Source organism: Camelus bactrianus, chromosome 2 (genome assembly GCF_048773025.1).
Source record: "Camelus bactrianus isolate YW-2024 breed Bactrian camel chromosome 2, ASM4877302v1, whole genome shotgun sequence".
NCBI lineage: Eukaryota > Metazoa > Chordata > Mammalia > Artiodactyla > Camelidae > Camelus > Camelus bactrianus.
The window spans coordinates 65,077,670-65,105,132 of record NC_133540.1 but is presented as its reverse complement, the minus strand read 5'-3'; the positions used below and the strand labels follow the sequence as shown (position 1 = coordinate 65,105,132).

The following is a 27,463-nucleotide window of genomic DNA, read 5'->3' as shown; positions in this document are numbered from 1 at the left end:
TCATCTCCATGAACACCTACGGGGCTCATTAGTAAGTTTAACATGAGTTCTTCATTGGCAGTCACAGAAATGGAAAAAATATCATAACACATCATATTTATATATCATGTCACATTATGATATAATAGAACAGCATAATAAAATATCAAGCCAGTCATTCTTACCAAAACTAAACAAGCTTAATGATATAGATATCATTTAAAGCTACTATTTTACTATTTATTTATAGGTGGGATTTACAGTCAATCTTTTAAAGTAGTTTCTTTGCTGATGGATTTCAAGCTCATATTTAGATATTAAAAAACTGTAATATTTTAATATCTAAGAAAGCAAGGCATGTACACATTTGTTTTGTCCTTACATTTTCACAGTATCTTTGAGTAGAAGATAAATAATGCATGACTCCATTTAAATACATGGAAAATGGGGTTCATAGTGATACACACGGGGTAAGTGTGTAGCTTGACTTAGTCACCACTGGTCCAATGCTGACTTAACACCATTGGAGCCATTTTTTCCTGTTGCCTGGCCCCAAACACAATCATTATTTTTATGAGTTACAAACAAGAAAAATAGCATTGCCAACCAAAACCAGAATGTAAATAACGTCAGTTTCTTTGGAATAGGAACCATTAGGGACATTTTAATCAAGCAAGGTCTAGTCTGATATTCAAGAGGGCTTTTCTTGCTTCTAACAGTCACCATCAAAAATATATTTGAAGGCCAGTAATATTATGAGTACATGAAGGTTTGAAAGAAAGAAGCAATCAGTAGTATGCATGAAATATTTTAAATGCCCTCTTCATTTTGAAAAAGACAATATTCTATGTCTAAATTTCTTCCCTTTGCCAGAATGATAATAATTAAGGAGAAAAATAAATGTTTTTTAAGCTTCTCTAGAAATAAAAAACTGCAAGTTCAGAAAACGTCCCAAAATGTAGATGAAAAGCCCCTACTATTTGACCTTCTATAACATACAAAACTTTTTGACACGATTTAATGTTTACGGTCTAAGAGAAGTTCCATTTATGCCAAATATGTATCTGTCCTTAAGAAGTAACAGAACAAAAACACTCAGGAAGGAAAGACATATATTCTAGGCACAAAATGCTATAGGAAGGAGAGAGATTTGGTCTTCTTCCTGCAGTTCAGTGGTTCTCAAACTTTAATGTGCATCACAATCACCTAGAGGACTTGATAAAGCAGATTGCTGGGCTTCACCCCCAGAGAATCTGATTCGGTAGTGCTGGGCTAGGGGCTGAGAAAGGACCTTTTAACAAGCTTCCAGGTGGTGATGAAGGTGATGCTAGTCTGGGATGACGCTCTGAAAACCACTGCTTTAACTTAGTCACGCAATCTACCACTTGGGAGCCTACGCATGCTTTGTCTGATCTTTCCCAATGACTATCCTGTGTTCTTTGTGACAGTGTTCAACTGACAAACAGTATCGCTTCTTAGTTAAAGTATTACTTCGGAATATCTCCATCATCTCTAAGTTACACAACACTTTTTAGAGCATCACATCATGTGAATATTTAACACAGGAAAGTAAAAATATTGTTACATGGGCATAAAATCTTCAGTTCCTAATGTACAGATCTGGCAGTAAAAGAATAAAAGGAAGAAGGTGTCTGAAGATTCACTGGTGTCTAGGATTTCTGATTCGATGTTAAAAACAACAAACTGTGGGCCCAAGTGGACAGTCTCCATCCTCAGGACTTACCTGTGACTGGTGCATCAATATCCAGCAAATTTTTTTCCTGTCGAAGAATGGAAGCCCCCTCTGTTATTATTCTCAATGCAACACTCTCTTCCAGCCGGCCCTCCTTCATGAGATGTGCCTTTAGGATATCCACTCGAGGTTTCCCATCGTTATCAAAGACTTCTTTTGCCGTAAGCCGGTGACTTGGAGGAAATGGGACAGCTGTAGGAGAAAAAGTCAAAGTATTACATTAGCCAGAATTCAGCAACAAATGATTCAATGACAACCACCAAATATCCATCCCTAGCACTGACCACCTATCAGAGTATTTACAAAGTTCCCACATTCAGACGTGATCAAGGGCTCTCAAGACTACCTTCTTCCCTTGATTCTGGATGGAATGTGATTGCTGAAAGGAAATTCACAGCTCTTCCTCATCCAGTACCCATCCTGGGCATCTAGAAGTTCCCGATTGAGTTAATAACACAAAAGGAGAGAGATTTGTTTCTGTGAGGCAATAAACAGTTCAGCAAACGGAAAGAATTCCTGTCCATCTATCCACCCCATTTTGACTCTGGCAAAATGCTTCTCTGCTAAGAAGCAGGCTCGTCTACTGGGATTGGAGAAATAGGAAAAGGCCTGCCAGACTAGATTTGCCCTCCAATGGGAGTCACATCTCTGAGAAAACTCACAGATTCACTAAGGATAGAGCAGGAAACTGAGAGTGAAGAGGCAAAAATGCACTGAATATTGAACAGAAAATCAGGACTTGCATGCGCATGTACAGAAGGAATCTCTCCACAGCCAGAGGACTACACAACAGCAGGAGGCGGCACCGGGAGTTTAGGAATAGGACACAAAGACAACCTGAACTGATTGTTCAGACTGAGAGCCAACCATTCTCTCTTCCACTGGCGCCCCCAGGCCTCCTTAGCACTAAGAAGCTCTTTTGTAGCTACTGTCCTTCCTAATGACTCTGAATACATCCATTCACTCACTCAGCCAGAGGATATTCACTAAACTCCCACAAGGTGCCGGGACATCCAAAGATCCACGGTCAGAGACGGCATTGCGAAAGTGAAATTTCTGATACGTGGCCAAGAAGCCCCTTCAGTGAGGGAAACTCATTATTTCTCTACTTCACATGAAGGTTCATTTACTGGACAACTCAGATCTATGAAAAGTATCTTGAACCAGCATAAGCATTGTTTCATGTAACTTTCATCTACCATGAGCATTACACCGCGTGCAAAAGAACATCTCTATCTGAGGCTCCTCTCTTAGGTAAAACACTTGATGTTGTGGAATAAACCAAGCCCTCTCACTGCCTAAAAGCATCTCTCCAAGAAGCATGATTTATGGTAGACCTATGCCAAGAAATTTTGTGCAATCCCATGGCACAGACTGTTATCCAAGAGAAATTACAACTACTTAAGAGAAAAGAAAAATCAGGAAATGAGAAGGTACTGAGGGATGCAAGCTTGATTTTCCCAATAATCCAGGCATATCTATTGAACGACGCTACCAAAACGAAGCAGCCGTGGCAGACTCGGTGGATACGCATGAGGCATCTGTGGCCAGATGAACCTGGGTGCAAACCTCAGCTCTGCACACTCCCCAGCTGCATGACCTTGGGCCAGCTAAATAGATAACCTCCTTTGGCTTCCATTACCTCACCTGTAAAGTGGGGATTATATCTATCTAAGGATTGTTATAATAATTAAAGTAAATAGTAATAGTAGCAGCTAACTTTTATAGTGTTTATTTTATGCCAGGCATTGTTTGGGTAAGAAAGTCAGACACAACAATAAAGCGGTAAGATGAGTAAGGCATACAAGCGTTTATATATAAACTTATTGAGTCCCTATAACATTACTGCTGGGGAGAAACTTGATACTCAAAAATATTAAGCTCCTTGCCCAAGATAATCACCCAGTGATTTATACGCAGACCCATCAAGTGTAAACTCTGATGCCAGAATACTTGTGTTAACAGCTACACCACACTGCTTCCCAGAAAGTACTTAAGACAGTGCTTAATAATTAAAAAGTGATGAGTAAATCACTTTCTGGAATTGAAATTCTAATGAATACTGAGAGGTGTTTCTTAGAAAGACCACTTTCATTTTCAAAAATTATTTGGGGCAGCTTAGAATGGAATAGATATATAATACAAAAGCATATGTTAAAACAAAGGATGAAATGCCTAACTCCAAAGTGTAGCTTTAAAAGACAAGAAAAATAAAATTAAGAATTAAATGAGGAGGTGAAAAAACAGGAAAGGAGGTCATTAGACTTCAAGCACTTGGGGAAGATTGTGTCCATTTTCGTTTTTTGCCCTCCCACCTTTTTCTTGCCTGACTAACATAGATGCTGGTTAAGAAAACATGGAAACAAAATTTCGATGGCCACATTCCTTTACCTGGATCTTTATGTATGGTTTGAAATTGGAAAAGATCTTACCTGGTGACTTCTCAAAATCCCTCAGATACGTTGAGGGTGGAAAGGGGGACACTTCAAAAAGACACCTGGGGTAAGGCCAAGAGCTGATTTTTTTTTTTTTCAAGTAAATTCCAAAGGTATGAATTGGACAACTGTCAAGATTTAAGTGACTCTGCAAAACTGTCAGGCAAGAATCACAGAAGCGTAGAAGGGAAGGAGACGGATGTATTATCAGGCGGGGGGTCTCTGTCACACATGCACTAGGTGGCCCTGTTAAACTTAGGAGAGATCACAGGGTTCAACTTGAAAGAGCTGAAGCATTTCAGAAGCCGCGAGGCAAAAAGAGAGCACGCCAGGGAGGGCATCACCTTCATGAACTAGACTTGCTCCAAGTCCCCAGACTCTCCAAGGCCAAGATCACTGCCATAACAGATGCTCCCACCCTTTGCTGCAGATCTTTACCTTCCAGTAATTGCTAATCCTAAGGTAGCTAGCGGGCTAAGGTAAAGCCGCCTGCTCTGAGGTATTGGAGCTGGTCCCAAATAAACAGGAGGGAGAAAAGAGAGCAAAAGGGCCAATCAGGAGGCTCTGTTTCCAACCGGATGATAGGAAAGGGCACTGATGAGATGGGCCCTTTACCAGTTAAACAGATGGCAAAGCCCACAGGGAAACAAGATGGGCAGCAATGAGGCCAAAGAGTGAACACAGAGATGCTGTCAGCCAGAGAGAAGTTTTCTGTAGCGAAAATAAGAGTGGGCTAATATTTGTGTATTTGTGCACCTTTTGGCTTCATAAAGAAAATATCAGCCTTACAAAGGTCACATGTATTTGCTTTCTCTGTTCACCTAGAGACCTACATACACATCCGTGCCAAATATTGAGCAAAAACTACTTGGATCAAAGAATTCAATGTGCTTAGAAAACATTTCTTTCATTAACTCATTGTATAAGTGGCTTCACTTGATGTAAAAACATTGGATTTTCCCTTCCCTCCTTGGCTTTGAGTATTACAGCAAGTTGCTTTCATTGATACATGAGCAGGCCAGGACTGGAAGAATTAAGTTGGTGGATGCTAATAAAAATTCTGAAATAACTATTGATATTTGGGCTGACTCTTTCCAAAATAATTTTCTCATAATTGCCTGTTAAGTAAAGAGTATGGTATTATAATAGACTTCTTAGAAGCATCCTAAAAATAGACAGAAACCCTCTCAGCTTTCTCTACTTCACAATTCTCACTCAGCGTCATTTTTTTTTTTTTTTTGTCAAATGAAACAGCAAAGTAGCTACAATTTGGGACATATAAGTAAGTCCTTGACTGACTCCTACCACAAACCACCAAGGAAGTCTTTAAAGGCAAACAACATACTGGACTAGGATCATGCCCCTACATCACTGACTATGGAAACATGGCAAAGATTGATTTCCAATGAACAGGATATGTTTTGCTTTCTTTTCTATTTGTTGATGCCACCAGAGAGTTCTTCTGTCTAATAGGGGACAGGTCACTAGTCTGAGAACCAAAATCACGTGCACCCAATATTGGGATCTATATAAAAATTATTGAAGTTGCTGTCAACTGGGCATTCACCAGTAGACATTCCAAGTCAGTAAAGCCTTGTAGCCAGGGTAATGCTCACCCTCGGTTCGGGCTGGCTACAGGGGCCCACAACTCAGAGTCAGGGGTCTCCTGCGATTTGGGCTAGAGGTCACTTTTAGATAACCACCAGGTGCCTCAGTAGCCGTAATTGATCTGTTATCGCTCTGGGGTAGACCTAGGTACCCGAGCTGAACTTTCTATTTTTCAGCTCTGAGCCAATGCAGTCACTACTCAAAGGATTCCTACTACTTGATAGGAAGTATTCCAGAGTCATTGTCATGGTGATACCTTCCCTGAAAGGCAAAGCAGGACACCAGCTGCCCAGCCTCTTCCTGGAGCAGTTTTGCAAATGCTGATGAGAGAGAACCATCAATTTAAAAGTGATTGTTTCAAACCTTTGTTTGGCTTTTAATTTTTTTTTTTTTTTTTTTTGTTTCTTTCCTCAAACAAAATGACACCTGGAAATGCAAATAAGGAAAGGAAAAAAGAGCCTAAGCGGCTTGCGTTTTCTCTTTTCCCCTACTGGCTGTTGAGGTATGCTCACAAAATCCTGGGGCTCTCTGAGGCAAAACTAGAAAACTTCCAATTTAGACTGACTCCTGACCCCTCCTATAGTAAACAAGAGGAAACTGAAGTCCAGAGAGAGGATGAGTGAATCGTCCAAGGTCACAGGATTAGCCAGTAGCAAAACCAGCACAATGTTCAGATCTCAGGGTTTCCCTCCCAGCACTTCACCCTCCTGATTCATTCTGTCGACGTGGAGTGGACTGGCCACACGTGGTGGCTAAGCACTTGAAAAGTGGCTAGTCCAAACTCAGCTATGCTGCAAAGCTACAAGCCACAAGCTACAGTAGGCCCTGGATTTAGAACATTTGATACAAGGGGAAAATGTAAAATATCTCATTAACATTTTTATATTGATTACATGCTGAAATAATAAGATTTAGGATAACTACTACAACTAATTCTAACTATTCCTCTTTTCATTTTTTAATACCACTATTAGAATACGTAAAATTGCAAAATTGCACAAATGGCTTGTATTACCTTATTATTGGGCAGTGATGCATCCTTCTCAACAAATAAATGAGGACAGGGTGAGTAGAAATTATATTTTTTCATCTCTCTTTTCTTCCAACTTTGTAAAACTTCAAACTATCTCAAAACTGCTTGCACATTGGAATTGCTTTTAAAAATGAATGATGCCCAGGCTCAGTCTCTAGAGTTCCTGATTTAACTGGTCTCGGGCGGGGCCAGAGCAGTGGCATGTTTCTTTAAAGAAACCCAGGGTATACTAATGTGAAGTCCGGATTGAGATTCACTGATCGGTCTATACCATAAGTAAAGACATACAAAATGCCAGGCAGTTTAATTCTGCCCCTCAAAACATGTTCCACAATGTCAATCCACTGCAGCAGATGCAATGTCTCTGCAAGTCCAGACACGTATGTTTCATCCCTCTCTGTAATCAGAATGTGCACAGGAACAACTCTTGTCCCATGTTTTGTGTGGCTGCTGTCGCCACAAGGGCTGTCTAAGGTGCTTATGTCCGCACGTTAAGAGAACAGCTTAAGGATATGAAATATCAGACAACTTAAGACACATCCTGGCCTGGCCCCCACAGACTGGCACTCCATCTATTCCCTCCTGGACATTTGTTTATGTCACCAACTACTGTTCCAATCTGACCTTATCAATCAGTCAGTCAGTCATCAAGCACCCATGAAGAACCGACTGTGCACTGTGTTCACACTAGGCAGTGACAAGGGCTGGCGAGAAGTGAGCGAAAGGAAACAAGCACAGGCAGCCCAGGCTCTGACGAGCTGACCATGTGGTATAACTATTAACGTTTTTGCTTAAGACAGATGGAAAAGCGTTAAACTGAAAAACCTAAGAACAAACTTTAAAGAGAATGAGAGACAACGTAAACAGTAAGAAAAAAAGGTTTTATCTATCTTTATCTGTTTTAAGGTTATGCGGGGGTTCCTAGAAACTCTTAGATGCAGTCACACGTTTCTTTTGTCTAAAGTCTATAAAAACACCTAATTTTTTTTTTGATCACTGAAAGGTAAACCATTGTAGTTTTGTGCCTTTTTAAGAATTTTACTTTTTATTGAAGTGTTGATTTACAATGTTAGTTTCAGGTGTACAGCAGAGCGATTCAGTTATACATATATCCATATTTTAAGAATCTTTTCCATTGTAGCTTATTATAAGAAACTGAATATGATTCCCTGTGCAACAGAGTAGATCCTTGCTATTTATCCTATTTTATATATGGTAGTATCTGTGAATCCCAAGTGACTCTGGAAGATGAGGCTCTGTCTTGAAGATAAGTAATGAACACCAGAGTATGTGAGCTACAAGGTACAGTATTCCAGCTACAATATACAAAACTAGTTCTCTCATCAGTAATTAGAATATGTGGAATCTGATCCTACTTCTGATGAGAGTGACACAATACACAAAAGGAAATACTAGTGACTGTCCACTAAATTTTCTTCAAGCTCTAATATCAAGCAATTAGGTGTGACATATTCTTCGGGATTTAAAAAAAAATTATCAGTATGACGATACATGCTTATCCATGCACATAATGTCTATGTGCAGATATACAAAACATGTTGTGTGAGAAAGATTGCTTAACAATTAACCACAGCTAAGCCTCTAAGAAAAACTGTAGAAAGGTATTTATTAGGGTTCTGCTTACACTCCTCCTGTGGATTCTCATCACTGGTTTGTTTAAAAGACTCTGGCTTTCATTATAGACATGAATGCCTGTCAAATTAAAATACGCTTGCCTGTCTCAAGTGCGGTTGAATATTAACCTTATAAACAGAAACATCCGGACCCACTTAAGCTAAAAAAATTCTTCACGGTAGGTCTATAAATAAAACTTCAATTTATTAATTTACTGGTGGTGTTTTTTTCTACTGCTATGATGATCTCTTAGCAGAGATCTCTTTACTCTTCCCCCGAATACTACCACACAGATCCTGAGCCTTAAAATGTATTCAGTTACTAGACACAGTATGTGTACTGATCATTTCACCAGCAAACTGAATACCTCGTTTAGTTCTCCTGAATGTTACATGCAAATATAGCACAATGGTATTTTATGTAACATCCCCAAAGTGCTAATAAAAGGGCACTGTGGTACTCAAAACATTTATTAAAATAAGCAATTTCCCCCTCTCTGGCTTACAAAACATATATTATACACTACTTTTTGAACCTAAATCTGAAATGTGAAATTCTTTAATAAAGAATAAAGACACTAGTTAACTAAAAGAATTAGTGTTCCCAACTACAAGGGATTAATAATTAGTGGAAATGAGTACCTTAACAGTACAGTCAGAGCTTCTTTTCATTGTCTGAATTTCAAAATAATTTTCCTTTAAATATGCTTATTACTATAAAGCTACTCGCCATCCTTTCCATGTACAGCTTTTCTTATTTTCTGGCCACTGTGCATTCTTGACTCTAAGGACCCAAGGACATAGTCCACAATCCCCTCTGCATAAGGTCTTGGATTGTTCTACCACAAAACTCCTTTGAAATTTTGGTATTTTGGTTAGTTCATTTAATTACTAGAAAAATTGCAAGTGGCTTACATAATGAATTATGTAATAATGATTCAACATGAAAGATTATTTTTAAAAAGTTTAGCTTTAAGAGTTTCAAAATATTTCAGCATTACTGAAAAGCTTAAATAAAATCAGATGTTTTAGTTAAAATAAAAAGTTAACATGCACAAGTCCTGTGATTAACAGGGAGGGGTCAGGCCAGTCACAAATTAGTCTATGTAAGTATGTGATAAAAGCAAAATTACACTTACTGGTTTAGATACATGATACTGAATGTTCAGATTAAACTAAGAATTTAAATGAACTATTACATGTTTTTATTTAAATATTTAAGTTAAATTATATACTTAAATTTTTTAATATGTAATCAAAGATGCATTTTTTATAAGGGTCTACTCCACTGTTGTTTTTAATTTAAAAATATAATCAGTCATACCAGTTACACCAGTAGGTGCCCCAGCTATACTGCATCTCAGGACTAGATGAAGTGATTACAACAGTATTTTCAGCAAATGATATTTGTAGTAATCTCTGGAATGGTAAACTTAGAGTAGTGCATAAAATTCTACTCACTGGGATAAATTTCAGTAGAGGGTTTTTTATTTATTTTTTTTTTGCCTTGAATATTTTCTTTTTCTCTGAGACAAATGTCACAGGAGGAGATAAAAAAAATCAAGAAACAAACAAGACATTTACAGGCAAGTTGAATTCATTTCCCAAGTGAGTAGGTCCCTGTGAACCCAATAATTACCCTTTAGAAATGAAGAGTATCCAGGGATCCTAAAACTTTATTTAACCCAAGACACACTTTACCACTCAGAAATCTTCAACGCCATGGCCTAATACACGAAATACAGGCAAAGATTTTGCCTCTATTGGAATTGAAGTATTTGATTAGAAATTCTTTAATAAACATAAACTTTGGAAATCTGTGCATTAAAAATAGCAAACCTGCAAAATATGATGTGTGCCTTCTTTGTCTTTAATCCTAAACTTACAAGTTGATATGAAAAACTCAACCCATGCCCACACACAAGTCAACTCTTTTCCTTTCAAGTTCGTCATCCGGCTGTAGATGCCCACACATTTTCTGTGCCCACGTGCCTACCCACGGTCCCCATCCCCTGTGGTTCAAACACCTACAGGCATCAGAACAATTTTTTTTTTAGATGAATAGACTTTCTTTTCTTTGAAAGATCTTGATGAAATGGCAAATCTATGCCCCAAATGATATCAAATAATGTAAATCCTACGTGGCAATTTAAGGATATCACCACGTTACCACTCTTCCACATAAAGAGTGATCGTTTGGAAAAAAAAAAACAATGAATTTGGCATATAGCCACAGTGTGCCACAGTGAGCAAAGATTGAAATATTTTGCCTCAGTGTCAGCCTCCAGAGAGCCAAGGAAAGGAGTTAAATCCCTAGGTTTGCATTTAATTCCTCCCTGTCCTAGCTCTGTACGCCCTACTCCCCCTGGGCCCAACAGTGAAGCATCAGGTCCTCTGGGCCTTTCCGTGTTCCAGAAATGCTCTCCTCCACTCCCTCTGGTCTGCAATTTCTAAGAACCACCCACTCATATGAATAATACAGAAGCATACAGGAGGCCCCAATTCTCAGCACCTCAAATGTGTGCTCCTCAAATCATAATCTTCACACGTCTATTTAAAAATTGGAATGCTTTAATGAATACCACCCACAACTGTATCTTCTCAAACTTCATCTTCATGTTTCATTTATTCTTAATACGTCCTTGTCAATTTTGATTCTAAATCAAATATGCATTTCTTAATCTATCAAATGGAAAATGTCTGATTTCATAATAAACCTGCGACAGACTGCATACCCTTCCTCAATAAGGAACCGCTCTTAAAGATTTTTCCACTCCTAAACAGCACATATTTTGTGCATTAAAAAAATCTTGAATAACTGAGGAAATAAATTGCTAGAATTATAATGCTACTTGTAAATTTACAGGTAGCACCAAATCTCACTCTTCACATGAGTCAATCAATCATCACTACTCAAAAATATCAAAATAATTAAGTAGAAATATTAACAATCAAGTTCCATTGCGAGTTTAGTCCAGTACCCTGTCGTCTGATAGATATTCAATCAATGTTTCTGAATGAATGCAAAAATAAATGGACTTTGTCTCTCCTTGTTCACTCAGAATTTGCATAAAATTTCTGTGGTACTAGAAGTAAGATGGTCCCTGAGTTGCGATGGTTCAACTTACAAGTTTTCAATTTACCATGATATGAAAGCAAATGCATTCAGTAGAAACTGTACTTTGAATTTTGAATTTTGATCTTTTCCTTGGCTAGTGATACAAAATAACTCAAAACTTCATGTAATAAATATATCTTTAAAAGTACTCATTTCAGGAAAGAGACCATGGATGCCAGATGGTGGGGTGGGAACTACAGAACCACATTCCTAAGGTGAAACGGACAGACACGGTCAAAAGTGAGCAACAGATAGAAAACAGAAAAAGGAAGAGGAGACAATTACGACAAATCATTTGAAATACTGAATGTTTTAATCTCTGATGTGATTACAGGATCATATATAAAATTTATCTGTGATATAAAATTGACCGAATAACAATAAAAACAATACCATATCGGTACAATAGTACCTTGGTGCTTTTAGGCTCATAAAGCACTATCCCCTCAAATTTCAGAAAGCAGTTCAAATGTTTCCTTTAAAAAGAACACTTTCGAGCTTGTAAGAATGCTATGAATGTATCTTTTGAAGTATGCATCAGCAAAAAGCCTTTGTTTTAAACTTGAGACATCTGAGACTTCGTAGACTAACACTTTCTCAGCATCCCTGAGGGTCAGAAGCAGTTCAGGAGGAGAAAGGCTTCCTTCCCTCTCTAGTTAGTCCCTGCTAGACAAACTATCACTGCCAATCAGAAGGAATTCAACTCTTCCTTGTAGACACAAATGAAATATTTATTGTGAAATGTTGCTGTCAAGAATAGCTAAAAACTTGGTTATCTAACTCATTCTAAGCACATACAGAATGACAAACAAAGCAACATAATTCCCATGGTACATGACTTTGGGTTATGAGTCCCCCCAAACCCCCCCAAAGCTTCAATTTCATAAGTTTTTCACTATCCAAGTGAATGGGCATGATGGTGAATCATTTAGGCAGCCCTGTAAGTACTTTTGTTAAAGTTACATGTGCAGAATTCACAATCGGCAGGCTAGAAACAGTATTTTTATTTCTACATCATTTAAAAATCATTCTTTGCCTTAAATCCCCACTCAAGAAATAATCATGATTAAATGTCTAAGTACTAACAGATCAATACGAATGTAAGATACAAGACACGTCCAGCAAAAAGCAGTTACACAACACATACACACACAGACACACACAAATCAAACAGCGTTAACAGTGTATTTTATCTAACAATGGAGTTGTGTGCGTATTTCTTAAGTCCCTTGATACATAATAATGCTCCGCTTACTCAGAGCTCTGGTTCCCATCATCTTCACCAACCACAGTGCAAAGACACACCCAGAGGTAATCAAACGCTGAGCTGGGATGAGAATACCCACCACAAAATCTGGGCCTGTTACTCCTTAGGAAAGGAATGGAGGCATTCTCAGAACACTAAGTAGAAAAGGAGGTGGCCAGGCATAACTGAGCATTTGTGTGTAGAGTTCCATATTTCAGAAGAGCCCTAGAGGCTATCAGGGCATATCCAGGGTGTTCATAATGGTATACATTCCATATTTCATAAGTATCTTATTCCAGATTACCAGGCAATACGTTGTTATAAGCAGGAAAAGGTGTAATACAATTTTGATACACTTTCATTAAATAGAATTTTAAATAATTTAGTGCTTAAAGGAGATATGTCTTGGGGGGAGGGTATAGCTCAGTGGTGGAGTGCATGCCTAGTATGCATGAGGTCCTGGGTCCAGTCCCCAGTACTACCACAAAAAATAATTAAATAAACCTAATCACCCCCTAAAATTAAAAAAAAACAAAAAACATATGTCTCAGTTATGTGATAATTTCACCTCCAGTGAAATGTCTCCTCCCTGATCATAGCACATACATAAAAGTTTATATATAGTCAATTATTTTTAGGAATATATTTCAAATCAGTAAAAGATCCTCATTCCCAAAAATGTGCATTCAGTTATTCATAATGAAACTCAAAATAATCTTTGATTTGCTAAAATTCTATATATCAGATATATTTTTAAAATGATATGTAGGTACACACATTAAGTACTGAAGAAAGAAAGATGTCATAAAGATTTATACATTACATGGGGGAGGGTACTTTTATAGTTTTATTTTATACATTACATGAGGGAGGGCTCAGTGGTAGAGTGCGTGCTTAGCATGCACGAGGGCCTGGGTTCAATCCCCAGTAGCTCCATTAGAAATAAATAAATATACCTAATTACCTCCCCCCACAAAAAAACACACAAAAAAGAAAGATATTATACATTACATAAGTGCAAACTCACTAAAAGCAACTTTCCTTTATAAGCCTAAAGTCCAAGAAAATATAGAAACCTCTGAAGTTGTTTTTCTGATAATGTTCTTCTTCAGAACTAACTGGTTAATAATATCATGATTTTTGAGAATATTTACATTTGTATAAATAAATAATTCTACAATTAAATAATTTACACTTTTGTGATGGAGGCTTTAACAGCTAAAGTGTAGTAAAAGTTCAGGGAAAATTAAAGGAAAAGGAGAAAGAAAGAAAACAATTCCTTTTTCATCATTTCAGGAAGATAACTTTGAATTCAGTTCACCAAACTGCCAAGTTAGATTGTATTTAAAAAAAAAATAATCCTAAAGAGCATGTGAATTTTACTAGAGCAATTTGCCATAGGTATTGGCAATGCTTACACCCCACATAGCCAACAGGGACCCAATTATTACTCTCACACCAAGTGATAAACAAAACAAATGATAATCAGTCACCCAGCCTCTTCTGAACTCCCTTACCTCTAAGGCTCTAATTACCCTTAGGGTTTCCATGCTCAAGAGACAAAAAAGGGTGTCCTAGAAGCAAAGACAGAATCTTCGATCTAATTCTCCACAACAGGCCTTTTCAGTTGCCTTTTGGAAAAAGGAGTGATTTTTCTTTTAATGCAAATAATGTTCCCATTCCAGATATAGCTATCCAAGTAAGAAACTACTCATGAATTAACACAGCATGACGCAGATCGTGGTAGAGAATACCTACTGGCCACAGGTCTACTATCACTTTTGTACTCAAGCAACAAAGTAAGAAAATTACAGGAAATTTCACTGCAATTTTTATTTACATACATTCATACAGCAGGGACACGATGTTGATTACAGCTGATCATGAACTTCGCCAAAACTATAATTTTGTAAACGTTAGTAACCAAAAAACATGTATCTAAGGAAAGTGAAATATTAAAAAATATGATTACTGAAAGAAAACATAGAACACAAGAAAAACACAAAGTAAAGGAAAACTGCAGACTTCTATGAAAATACACGATTCTTACAAGGGAGGAAAACCAAGGTGGGTAAAGCATCAAAGAAATTAAAAGGTTTGTGAAACTGTTGAAATTCCATGGCAACGTTGTATGTTGCACACATTTCTGGAGAAAAAGGCCACAATTTAATAGATTCTCAAAAGGATTCCTGACCCAGAGAGGCTACAATTCCCTCTAACATGGCTTCCTGACCGTTGCTATGGCAACCATGCTAGTCTAATTCCTCAATTATGCTCTTATCTAGATTATTAAGATAATGATCAGAATATTTCTTTAAGTCTCCAGTTATCTCACCTCAATTTATCTTACCCCCAAACCCTACGGTCTAGCCATACCCTATTACATGATACATACTTTGAGTATTCCATGTAATTTCATAGCTTTCTTCAAGCCTTTCAGAGACAGTAAGGCAAAGGGGCTAAAAGTACAAACTTAGAAGCCAAACTGCCTGGGTTTACATCTCAGCTTCACCAACTGTATGATCTTGGGCAAGTTAGTTACCTTCTCTATGTTATAGTTTCTGGATCTGTAAATTGAAGATTAAATAAACTAGTACTTGTAAAGTGCCTGGAACATTCCTGGCATAGCAGACACTTCATAAGTGCTTATTATACGTAACAAATGCCTTGCTTACCTCCTTAAGCGGGCAAACTCCTAATCACCCCTATGCAATGTCACAAGTTCTGAAAAGCCTGCTTTCTACCTAAACCTCCATATCCTTGAGACTTGAACACGTAATAAGATGTCCTTCATTTGCCAAAACCTTTGTTTTTATTTTGTTTTGTGTTTATCTTTTTGCCCTCAAAACAGAAAATACTTGCTGCTTATATTAATTTTCATATTTTTGTATTCATAAGACAAATCACAAATCATTAAAAGAGCTTCATGCTAAATTCAATAAATGTGTACAAATCTGAAGTTAGACCTTAAATATCATTACTTTCACCCCCTAATTTTCTAGTTGAAGAAACTGAGAATTAAAGAGAATAAATAAATGATAATGATAAAGTAATCACTATCAAATAGCACTTCCTATATCCTAGACACCGTTCTAAATACTTTACACTGCGTGTGTTAACTCACTGAATCTTCATAGAAATCCTACGGTATGAATACTACTAACCTAGTTTTCATATGCAAGGGCTCAAGGCACAAAGAAATTAAGTGACTTCACCAAGTTCACATGAGACACCAGGGCTCACACCAGGCCGCTTGGCTGTAGAGTTGTGCTGTTGATCCCTGCTACAGCGCCTCTGTAGGTAAGTGGTGACTCATCCAGTGAGCCCGAAGTCACCCTCGGTTCTCTGGATTCCCGGAGCCATGCTCTTTTCTTTTGAGTTCATTATCCCCTACCCAAAATGGACATAGCAAGCATTCAAAAACAAAACAAAACAAAACAAAACACTTCTTCAATGATTTATTTACTAATATACGATCTGCATCTCATCACACAATTTTCTAAATGCAATAATACTCATCCTGAATGTGCAGTTTGCTCCTTCAACATCTTAATTTGGCTTTTCTGTCTTATCTAATTGTTCCCAGCTTGAAAGAGACCAAAATATTACAAGGAATAACTGATTCAGTGTTCAGCTTGTGAAAGGTACAGGGTCTTTGCTGTCATTTGGTTTCTGACAGGTTGGTCAAAAGGCAAAAGGAGCCTCCAGTGTTTCCACATATGAGCACTGAGCTTGGGATCTATCCAAAGCCCAAAGGTTTCCGTCAGTGACTGCTGGCTGCCTCTCAGGCCAGCCTGTGTCTTTTGTTTACGGTGTGCCTCCCCACCCTGTACTCCTTGAGAAGATCAGTTACTGTAGCTGCCACTGACAATTTTCAGCAATATGGAGCAGCATGTGTGCTCTAAGTGCCACCACGTGCAGTGGTGAGGAGTTCTGAAGTACCTAATCGCCCATCTTCACATTCTGGCTTTAAAGGCTATGTGTCCTGAAGACATCCTTGAGAAATCACAGTTTCCTCACCTATAAAATGGAGATACTTTAGTAACTCAAGAGGCTGTTGAAAGGATCAAAGGAGCCCACACTTGCAAAAGTGCTTAGTGCAATACTTGATGTGAAGTATGAACTCAAATTTAAGCATCTTTCCTTTATTATCTGTTGGTGTCGTGCTTCAGTGATTTCTTTTGTGCCACATCTATTGTGCCACAGCATCTCTTTTGTTTTGTGTGCCAGCATTTTGCTGTATCACCTGGAAACTCTCATTTACACTTGGCTTATTTATCCCCCCAAAAAACCCAAGTACTGTATGTTTCTATTGTATACGTGGTCTGACAGAAAGAAACTTACCTTGCCAATTGACATTAAATACGGCCCCAAGAGGGCTGTCTAATCAAGAACTGTATTTGTCATCATGGGCATATATGAAATTCTTTACTTGAGTATAACGTGACCTCAGTGGAAGGTTTCAGAGGAGCAATTCCTATAGAAGCCCAGAGACGATTGGGCCTTCCAAGAACGTCAGATTTTACATACACAGCAGTATTTCCTAGTGACAGTTCTGGGCTAATAGATGTTTTATAAAATAAAGCGTTTCTGGGGGAGGAAAAAAGCCCTGGAACATCTGTTACACATGGTTAAATGGGCTTATTTGCGGCAAGTTTTCTTACAGATTCGAATATGCTACTGTGTCTGGTGATTATCTAGGAAGGAGATCAGTTATGCCTTAACTCCCAATTATTTTCCTGTAAAACTGTCTTCTTGACATATATGTTTTGTCAAAGCCAACTATAAACAAATAATCAATTCAACTATTTTGACAAAGTGAGGCAGTCAATTCATACAAACGTGAATATTCAATAATAGAGGATATCAGTAAAACTGGCCAGAAATTATAATTAAAATTATAAACATGTTAGTGTAAGCTGAAGTCATACTGTATTTGTCTTACAATTTAAAAAAAAAATAGTATAAATTCTGCTTATTTCTGATTTCTACTTACTTACATATGTACTTACTGGACAGTGTATGACACGCAATAAAAGTTAACATCTTTTAGTCCATAGTGTACACAGTGCTTACTTAATGGTACATGACAACAACCATATAATATTGGTTTAAGTCAAATATGATTTGAAGCTACTAAATGCTATTAGGTATCTTTAAATCAATAATAGATAAATTCCTAATATTTTATCTCATCTCAAAACTGATCTAGCTGTCTTAATTTGGCTGCCCTAACTAGGCAGGCAGAAATGTCATCATTTGGAACAAGGAATTATTTTATATAAGATTTTCAATTTCAAAAAATTATCAAACATTAAAACAATGCCTATACATTCTTCACATTTGGAAACACTTTCATAGATGTAGCTAGCATTCAATTTTCATAATAACCCTATGTGATAGGTATCACAGTGTTCTTCATTTTATGGATCAAGAGAATAAGAAAAATGGTTTAAAGATAACACAGCTAGGATGTGGGACCAAAACATAATCCTGGAGTCTTGACTCCAAATCCTGTGCCCTCTGCACTAAAGCTCACAACATTAATCCAAAAATGCCTACAAATTGTTGGTTGTCAAAGGCAGTTGTTATTTCTCTCTAAAAAGCTAATTAAGGAAGAAGGAAACCAAAGAATTCCAACCAAAGGAAAGAAAACCTTTGGGGTTTTTTTTTGACATTAATGAGACAGCCGCAGGCATCTCCCCTGTCTTCCTTCCACTTTCAAACCCAGTGTTGGGCATTCTAGATCCACGATCTGGGGGCCAAACAACCTTTCAACATTCCAGTCAGACATAACAAAGACTATCAGTCATTTAAGTGTTTACTCAAGTTAATTACAATGGATTTTACTCTCAAATAAAAATGTGTTCCTTCTTATTTTAGGGGCTTCTATTAAAGAAGTTTCGGTAATACAGTTGTGCTTGCCTCAAGGCTCTGGACCCCCACTCTCTGAATTCAGACCATTTTCTGCTACTTAATAGGTCTAGGTCTTTGGGTGATTTATTTGATTTCACTGTGCCTGAGTTTCCTCACCTGCAAAATGCAGGTCATACTGGCACCTATCACACAAGGCTATTTATTGTGAGGATCCCATAATATATGTAAAAACGTAGGGCAATGCCTGATAGGTACTAAGCGCTCAATAAGTGCTTACTACCTTTATTATGAGACTTGTTAAACTGAGAGCAAAAGCAGAAAAATGCAGTAGCTCCCCGAGATGAGACTTACCAGGAAAGAGATCAAGAATCATTACAGAGCTTCATTTAGAGATGACCCTCATTCCACAGGATTTGTGCTGGCTCTCAGCACTGAGAAATGTCTCCTTGGAGGAAGTTCTATTTCTACTTATTAAATAAACAAAGTTTAAAACTCAAGAATGTGACTCCTTCCAGAGCAGAATAATCTGTTACAGCTCCGATTATCAGGTCCATGTGCTCTGGGAAGTCATCCAGGTAAGTGTACCTGGCCAGCAAAATCACCTGGGAGGGCTCACTGAAATAACCAGTGATCAAATGCAAGGAGTCAAGCTGTGCAGTGAAAGTCTTATTTTGATAAACTCTGACTGCAAAGAAATCTAAAAATCACTGGCACACTGCTTAGGTGCACACTTCTAATTAGCTATAGCAATTTTTCCCTAGACATTCCCTTCATTTTCATTTAAATTAACATAATTCCTTAGCTAAAATGCAAGAGGAAAACGTCAGAAGAACACAATCTATTTACCCTAATAGCGATAATCAAGTGCTGTCATCCTTCTGGTGTAACAGTATAACCATGCACCTCTTTACTTGAGTGTCCTTTCATTAGATTTTGTCCTGTTTATACACATCGAAGGGATATAATTTTGCCCTATGTAATATTTATAATGTTTACAATAATAATATTTATAATTAATAATGTAAATAATAATGTACAAATACAATACTACATTTACCAGATGTAGTATGTGCCTTCAAGCCAGGAAGAGAAAATTGTCTTGAAAATTTAAAAATAAATGCAAATTACTATGAACTTAAAGAATAAAAAAACTATTCAGCTATCCAAGAGCAAAAGCAAAATATAAGGAAATATAAACAGACTTCTCTTTCCAAGGAATACTGGAATATAACTGAACAAGGTTATTATCAAAACACAGAATGTTTTAGTTAATACACATTGTACTGATTTCTTCTGAATTCCTCACTTCCAATATTAGAAAAGGAAAAAAAGTTTTCTATACTTATTTTCTCTTGTACCTAATTACCTATTAATGATCCAGTTACTTATTAAGCAAAAAAAAAAGTCTTATTATTTTGTTACAGTGCAGGCATTTTTGTTTTCCTTTTGGGAAAGAAAGATAAACAACAGTGAAAGGGGAAAGAAGGTTCAGTTGTTCTGTATTTCAGAAACAAGGACTTGTTCACCATTCTAATCTGAATGTCCCTTTTAGCTTAACTTAATGTTAAGTTAACTTTGATGTAACTTTTAGCTAACTAACTTCCAGTTGTTTTCACTTAAGCATTTTTTAAAATCTTAATTTAATAAAGCTGATGCAGTTCACTCCAGAACAAACTTCTTATTGCTGATACACTGAATTCATTCTAAAACATCACTAATCTATTTAATATGTCTGATATGCTTTACTATATGGTATAAAAACTGCTTGCCATTTAGTGAAGATATAGAAACCTAACATTATCAGTTTAAGATATAAAGTTGTCACCGAAATGCAATAAAACCAGCTCCATATACTTCAAAACAACAAAAACAAAAACTCAGCACCTAAGTAGTGGAGAGGTATGACATGTTCGGTAGATGACAGGCTACATCATCACCAAATTTAGAGGATCTTCTATTAAACAAGTATCTGGCTTAATTAAAAGAAAAAAGTCCCTAGGTCTTCACCTTTTGTGCCAACAATGAATATCTAACAGAAGAATCTAAGAATGGAGGTGCTTTTTGAGGTGAATTTTTTGGCTGACCTATATCTGAATGCCAAGGAAAGACATTTGCCATCAATAAACTGCACAACATTATATATGATTTCTCATTTGGAAACTATTTAGCCATCGTACCATGTAAGGGACACAGCAATATGGCCCCAAAGGAACTTCAATTGTACAAGCCATTTTCCTCTCATCTGCAGACTGAATGGCACTCTCCCATATTAAAGAACTAGTGGCGATAACAAATGAGAACAATTACACTTTTTTGAGTCCCAAATTTTCTTAACTGTTTCCAGTCATGGTGCTATGAATGATATTTCATCAGCTGATCTCCAGATGAGGGCCCTGCATCCCAAAAACCTGTGAGTCCTTCAAAACTACTTTCTAGAACTGCTCACTTGCTACAAAAAAGTCCTGTTGATTGTAACAGCCTATTTCATAGAATTCAACAAAACCGCCACATACATCTATGACAAATTATATCAGAAAACATTGTGAAAGAGAAACTCCTGAAAAAAACTGCTCTCCTAAAGTGTTATTCAAATATCAATAATATACCTTCAATGATCAGGGAAAAGAAAAATGTTCCAAAACGATATAAGTAAAGGATGCTATTTTGGAGGACAAATCAACAAAATGGTGCTAGCTCTGAAAAACGGCTTCTAAAATTTGTTGAAGAAACGAGCTACACTAGTGGGTGAACGGAGGCTAGACGTTCTATATGGGTTTCGTTTATCCCTGGGGCACTTTGCTCCAGTGTCAAGAGTTCTGAATACTTGGATGTGAGACCTGGTTTTGCCATAACCACATAAAATAAGTGTTTATTGTCCCCATTTGACAGATTAAGAAAAAGAGGTGAAACACATTCTCCAAGTTCACTCTAATATTAAGTGGCAGACTTTGGATGCACACCCAGGTACATCTGGTTTCAATTCTCTACATGGGATGACGCTAAACTACCTAATTTATTAAATAGAATTGGTATTCTGAAGAACTTTCAGGAACATACTCAATTTTTAGACTATCAAATCTAATTTTGTCTCTAGGCTGAGTGAGTGAAAGAGTGGGGTATAACGTTTACTGGGCCTCAAGGGCCTCGGGTTCGCAGGCAGATTCAGGCAGGGCTCTGCAGCTAAATGGCCACATGACATCACTTTTCAATCGCTCTACTGCCTTGTTTGCAAAATGACGGAATAATACCAGTAGGCTCCACATCCCTTTCCATTTTCAAAATACAAGCCACAGGAGAGTTTCAAGTATTCACCTATGGTGAATAACCATTTCAGCTGTGTAACAAATCCCAGGGGCATTCCCCAGGGCTACACTTTGAGAAAGAACGCTTTTCAAAACAGAAATCAGCATAAGGTGGGCTGGTGCATTCAATCGCACAGTGTGGGTATTACACAAAAGGGTCTGGATGAATCAGAAACTGAGGGCCAAAATCCTGTCCCCACTCAATGAGGCAGACCCCGTGCCCTTTCTACTTTCTGCACTGGGTGGATGCAGCCGGTCAGAGACCACGAGCAATGCTAAAGCGATCTTCGTCTCCAAAAAGGAGTTGTTTGTTGGGTGGGACAAGAAAAGAAATACAACAGTTCTATTTCGTCTCTTCTCTCTCTTGGGCTTGAGGATGAACCACGCGTCTTGAAGAAGAGCCCAGCAAGGAATAAATTCATAATAAACACTGATGGGAGGAAAAGGGAAAAAGGAGGAGGAAAAAATGACAGTGTTACAGAAAAGAGGAAGGAGAAAAAAAGGGAGGAGGAAGAAAAGGAAAAGTTATTAAGTGGAGTTATGAAGAATGTATCCCAGGTTTCCTGGTTAATGGAAGAGAGACGAAAGCCCTCCACGAAAGAATATGATTTTCCCCTCAGCATATCCTGTGCTGAAGCAAAGGTGTTTGATCTTTATTATCATGTTATTCAGATAACATAAGAATATGCTAAGAAAAATCCCTTTAAAACTGCATTATGTTATTGAATAACTCTCTCTCTCTCTCTTTTTTTTGGGGGGGGGTGGAGTTAAAATTGGAAAACTGAAGCAGACTCTCCCACTTTCACTGTTGAAATTTTTTTCCCTTCACGTTAAAAAAATTTTGTTACACCCAAGTTTTCCCATAACCCTTCACTGTATAAGGTCAACTTTTGTTTTTATAAACACTAGGAAGGTTGAGTAATAATTACCCACAGTTTAGATTCCCTTCTAGAAACAATTCATTTAGGGAAAACAAAGGGGAAAAAAATCACGTGTAATAATGGAAAACACAGTTCTTCCATCATCCAGATAAGAGAAGAACACAAATAAGAATATTTCAGCAATGGGGATAAACTATAAAACCAACTGCTCTCTGGATGAAACAAGAACTAATGAAGCAAATGAATGTGGAAAAGTAACAGTTCTTGAGGACTGAAATAAGCAGAAATATATATATATTTTTAAAAGTCTCAAATCAGACATGAGCAATGAGCAACAAATGAAGAATGTTCTCTACCACTGTTTATTCTCCAGAGTTTTTACTGGATATCCAGATGTTCCTTTGTTTCACCAAAAAAAAGGAAGAGTGAGATTGGGGTTCCCAGATTCACTGTCAAAGCCTGATATACTACAATTTTATCATCTTGTGGCTCAAAATTCTCCTAAATATTTCATTAATACATCTGGAAATTATAATATTTAAAGAATAATTTGAAGGTCCATTAATAATGTGGGGTCATGGAATAAGGAGAAAAAAAATTAAGAAAAAATGCCACAGTTGGTTACATTTCAAATATACCTGTTAGTGACAAGTGTCCATGGACACAGCCCAGCTCTTTAACAGAAAGGCAGAAGGATGCTGAAAATCACAGTAACATATTTCAAGAAAATGTAAAGGTAAAATGAGTGGTTAAAAAATACACAGAATATTGTTGACAGTTATTTCCATTAAAAAATTATTGCCTCAATGATGGTGATTAGATATATCTGTGACATTATTAACTCATGCTTCCTAAATGAAATCAATATTTTATAACCAGATTCTTCTACTTATAGAAGAGTCTACTCAACAATGAACAACATATGCATGAAATTATAATAAAATCTTTTCTCCCTTTGAAAAGTATTCTATAGTATCATGAACATTGCAGATAAATAGAAATACAGTTAAAAGAAAAGCTCTAGAATATTGCTTTCAGCTTCTGAATCTAATCTTAAGAATAAAATTTAAAACTAACATGGCAGTAAAAACAGACAAAAGAGAATTAATCTCTTCTTAAAAATATAATAAAATCTCATCACTAAGCTAAACACGTATCTCTCTTTCATCTAGCAAAATTTCAGTAGACCACCCTATAAGGAAAGGTCATTTATAAGCTATTTCAAATGGGGAAGTAAATCATATAATTCTGAACCACCCATGGTGAACAATAAAACTTTTATTCCTAGAAGCTCTATTCTCTTTCAGTGAAAGCAATCTTAAAAGTACTCAACATCTGGAATAAAATGAATATTCAGTATGCATTACAATCTTGAGTAGTGTCATCTTGGAAGAGGCCCGTTAACAAATTGTATTCCATATAACAATGCAGACTGATTTTCTAAAAGTATTGTTTAAGTTGCAAAATGAAATGAGAGATTCAAACTCAAAATCAGAGGATTTACAAATTTCCTTCATTAGTGAGATTTACAAACGTGTAACTTAATAGTTAAGACTGGAACTAACGTTACATGAAATGGAGTCAAATGAGTGTTATTGAACATCCATAATGATCATTTTCCATGAAGTTAAATACTTATAATCATGAGGTTTGATTAACATGCTCTGGTTTCTTGCATGCCATGTTATCATTATAATCAGAAAACTGGAAGAAATTTTCTCCAATTAAATATAAAACAGATGATCACACTTAGGAAGAAAACATGTTTCACTGCCACTTATATAGTTAAGATTACAAATACATATAAATATGTTCACCATAAAGGAAATCAGATTATTTAGTACCCTAATTTTTACAATAGCCTTAAATTTTCAAATCCTTTGAGACAAGTTCAATAATACATTCTTAAATAATACCATGTATACCCAATGCTTTGTTTTCCACAATTACTTGACAGCAAGCTTTGGTTCTTTTTTTCCTTTTATTTTGTTTCTTTTTCTTGCTAAAATAATAGCCCAATGAGAAAGGGAAAATTAACCTATTCCTTTTCTCACCAGAAACAAGCATACTTCTATTTTAATCCCACTTTTTATAATCAAACTAAAATATAATCTTTAAATAGTATTAAGACTAAATTTTACTTAACAGAATTACTGATGCTTTCTCAGCTAGAGATGAATAGGTTTTAATAGAAAGATCTAGCTTTTCTGATACTCAAGGAAAAATGTACTTGCTTGGGTGCAACAGGCACTCTGGAAACAACTTTCTTCCCCTAGCACACACAGATGCAAATGAAACACTGGATACTTTCCCTCTTCAATTTCCCAATTCACACCAGGACCGTGTCTATTATCCAATGGCTTTCTTGTACATTATTTATCGATAACTCACATATACATGCAAACATTCAAAGGATATTCAAAATATGAATATCCATTCATACTAAATTGGCACGTATACTAGTCACTTCAATAAATTTGAAAAACTTACAGTTTTACCTTAAGGTATGCATTACAAAATGTTGGTTAAACCCAAACAACCCCCTTGGCCTTAAATTCCTCCTGTATTTTTATTCAGATTGTCCCATTTGAATTACACCATGAAGAAGCCTAAGTATTCTATTCCAAACCGCTCCACCCCAGTCTTGTACCAGAATTCCTACTATGAAACGACTTGCTTGCATGGATTCAAGGTTTCACATATATTTTCCATTAGTTGCTAAGTGGTAGAAAGCACTAAATCCAACTGTACAATGTATAAAATGTGAAGTGCTGTGATAGAGAGATTATCCAAGGGCAATTAAAAAAATCCACACTATAGTGCTGCTTACAAGGGATTAACATGGAATTACAGGAAATACACAGCTGCCTCATACAACGACAGCTGTAGTTACTATCTATATTAGAACTAAATAAGTCTGTTCACATTAACATACTTAGTAATGTTTTACATCAATGTAAAAGATTTTTAATCAGATCTGATATATTCAAGGTCACATCACTTAAAAGTTTGTTTCCAAGAGAAATCACATTTTGAGAATTAAAAGGGATTCTAGTCAGCATCCCTTCACAGGGGGGAAACAAACAAGCAAAAACCCCAACATTCCAAACTGAAATTCTAAGGCCCATGCTCATGTTGCTAAAAAACATGAACGTAAGAAATTACTTCAAGCAGTCTACTTTTTGAAAAACCACATACAAAATCAAGTCCAACATCATCAACAGGCACCCAGAAACGCAAGGCATAGTCATGGTTCCTGAGTGTCAACCTTTAGGAATGACTGCATTTCACCAGAATGGACACACTGCGTGCGGTACATAACAACGTTTACAACTCCAAATATATTGACTGTACAAAAGTAATATATAACAGCATCAACTAGGAATTTTTCAAAACTGCTTTAAAGAACAAAACACACTCCCCTCCGAAAGCAAATACATGTTCTAGTCGCTACCTGGCAGCCAAGACAATATAAAGTTCACACATGCTCTCTCTTCTAGATTATGTTCTTAACACGATCAAAATACTTTTAAAAGTAGGAGACACCCAACCAAGTGGAATTTAATCCTTAAATTCTTTCGGTTTTCTTTAGTGATCTGCTGCACTGAATTTTCCTCATTCCTTCTCATAGACATAAAATAACCTGTATTTAAATTTAGGAGCCCAGATTATCAGTGAATTCTGAAAATAAGGCATCCCAAGCATTTATCAAACTTTTTAGACGACTTGGAAACCGTTGCTCTGTTAATACATATTACTCTAGGAGTCATCTGAAGTAGCAGAGGCACCCCGTGGCAAGCACACTGTTACGTAACCCTAGGAATTCTATTAGGTATTTTCAATGACAGTCAGAGAGGGCCCAGTAGTACTGGACAGTGCTGATGATTCAACCATGCATTTTCTGGTTAGATTCTGATGACAGCTTTACCGGAACCTGAACCTGAAAAATAAATAGTAAGTCAGAGAAACCTTTCTAAATAATCGGTTAGCATAGATTCTTGAAATTGATCTTCTTCACCCAACATAATGGAGATCTAGTTTAGAGGAGCATATTTTGAATAACACTGGGTAAAGAAATTAAATATCCTTGGATTACTTTCCATAAAAATGAACATCAGTTGAGGGAATCTTGTAAGGCAAATTACTAAAAATTTCTATATTTTAAAATACACAAAATGCTTAACATGTTTTACTGTGTTTTTAGTTTTCTCAGTTCAATACACTTTTCAGTCAACGCTTTCTTACAATCAGGCATATGACTTCCTGGTTGCTTGGTTCAATAACATACTGTACTATTAAGGATAAACTGTTGAGAATTAAAGAATCTTAATCTATTGAAATCATCACTGTTAAAAAACATCTGTATTTATTTATTCTGATAAATCATATTTAAAGGTAAATACATTCTTTCTCACAGTCATCACCAGCAACATCATGACCAGGACCAGAAAAACAAAAAACCAAACCTAGAACAAGCTATACCAAAAAGCGTATCTAGGGCGTATTCAGAAGCTTCTGATCATTTTTCTTTCCTCCTTTTTTTTTTTTTTTCTTTTACTATAGGAGAGAGAGCCATTTAATTTTGAAAAATATATAT

The 27,463-nt window shown here is 36.7% G+C and overlaps 1 protein-coding gene across 3 annotated transcripts in view; it reads right to left on the bottom strand.

Moving 5' to 3' along the window:
- Positions 1 to 27,463, bottom strand: part of PPP3CA (protein phosphatase 3 catalytic subunit alpha) — a 288,033-nt gene that overhangs the window by 146,379 nt on the left and 114,191 nt on the right. For all 3 annotated transcript variants that reach the window (XM_074343239.1, XM_074343244.1, XM_074343251.1), the window contains one exon: positions 1,724 to 1,924. In XM_074343239.1, the coding sequence (XP_074199340.1) occupies positions 1,724 to 1,924 (201 nt within the window). The remainder of the gene's footprint in view (positions 1 to 1,723; positions 1,925 to 27,463) is intronic.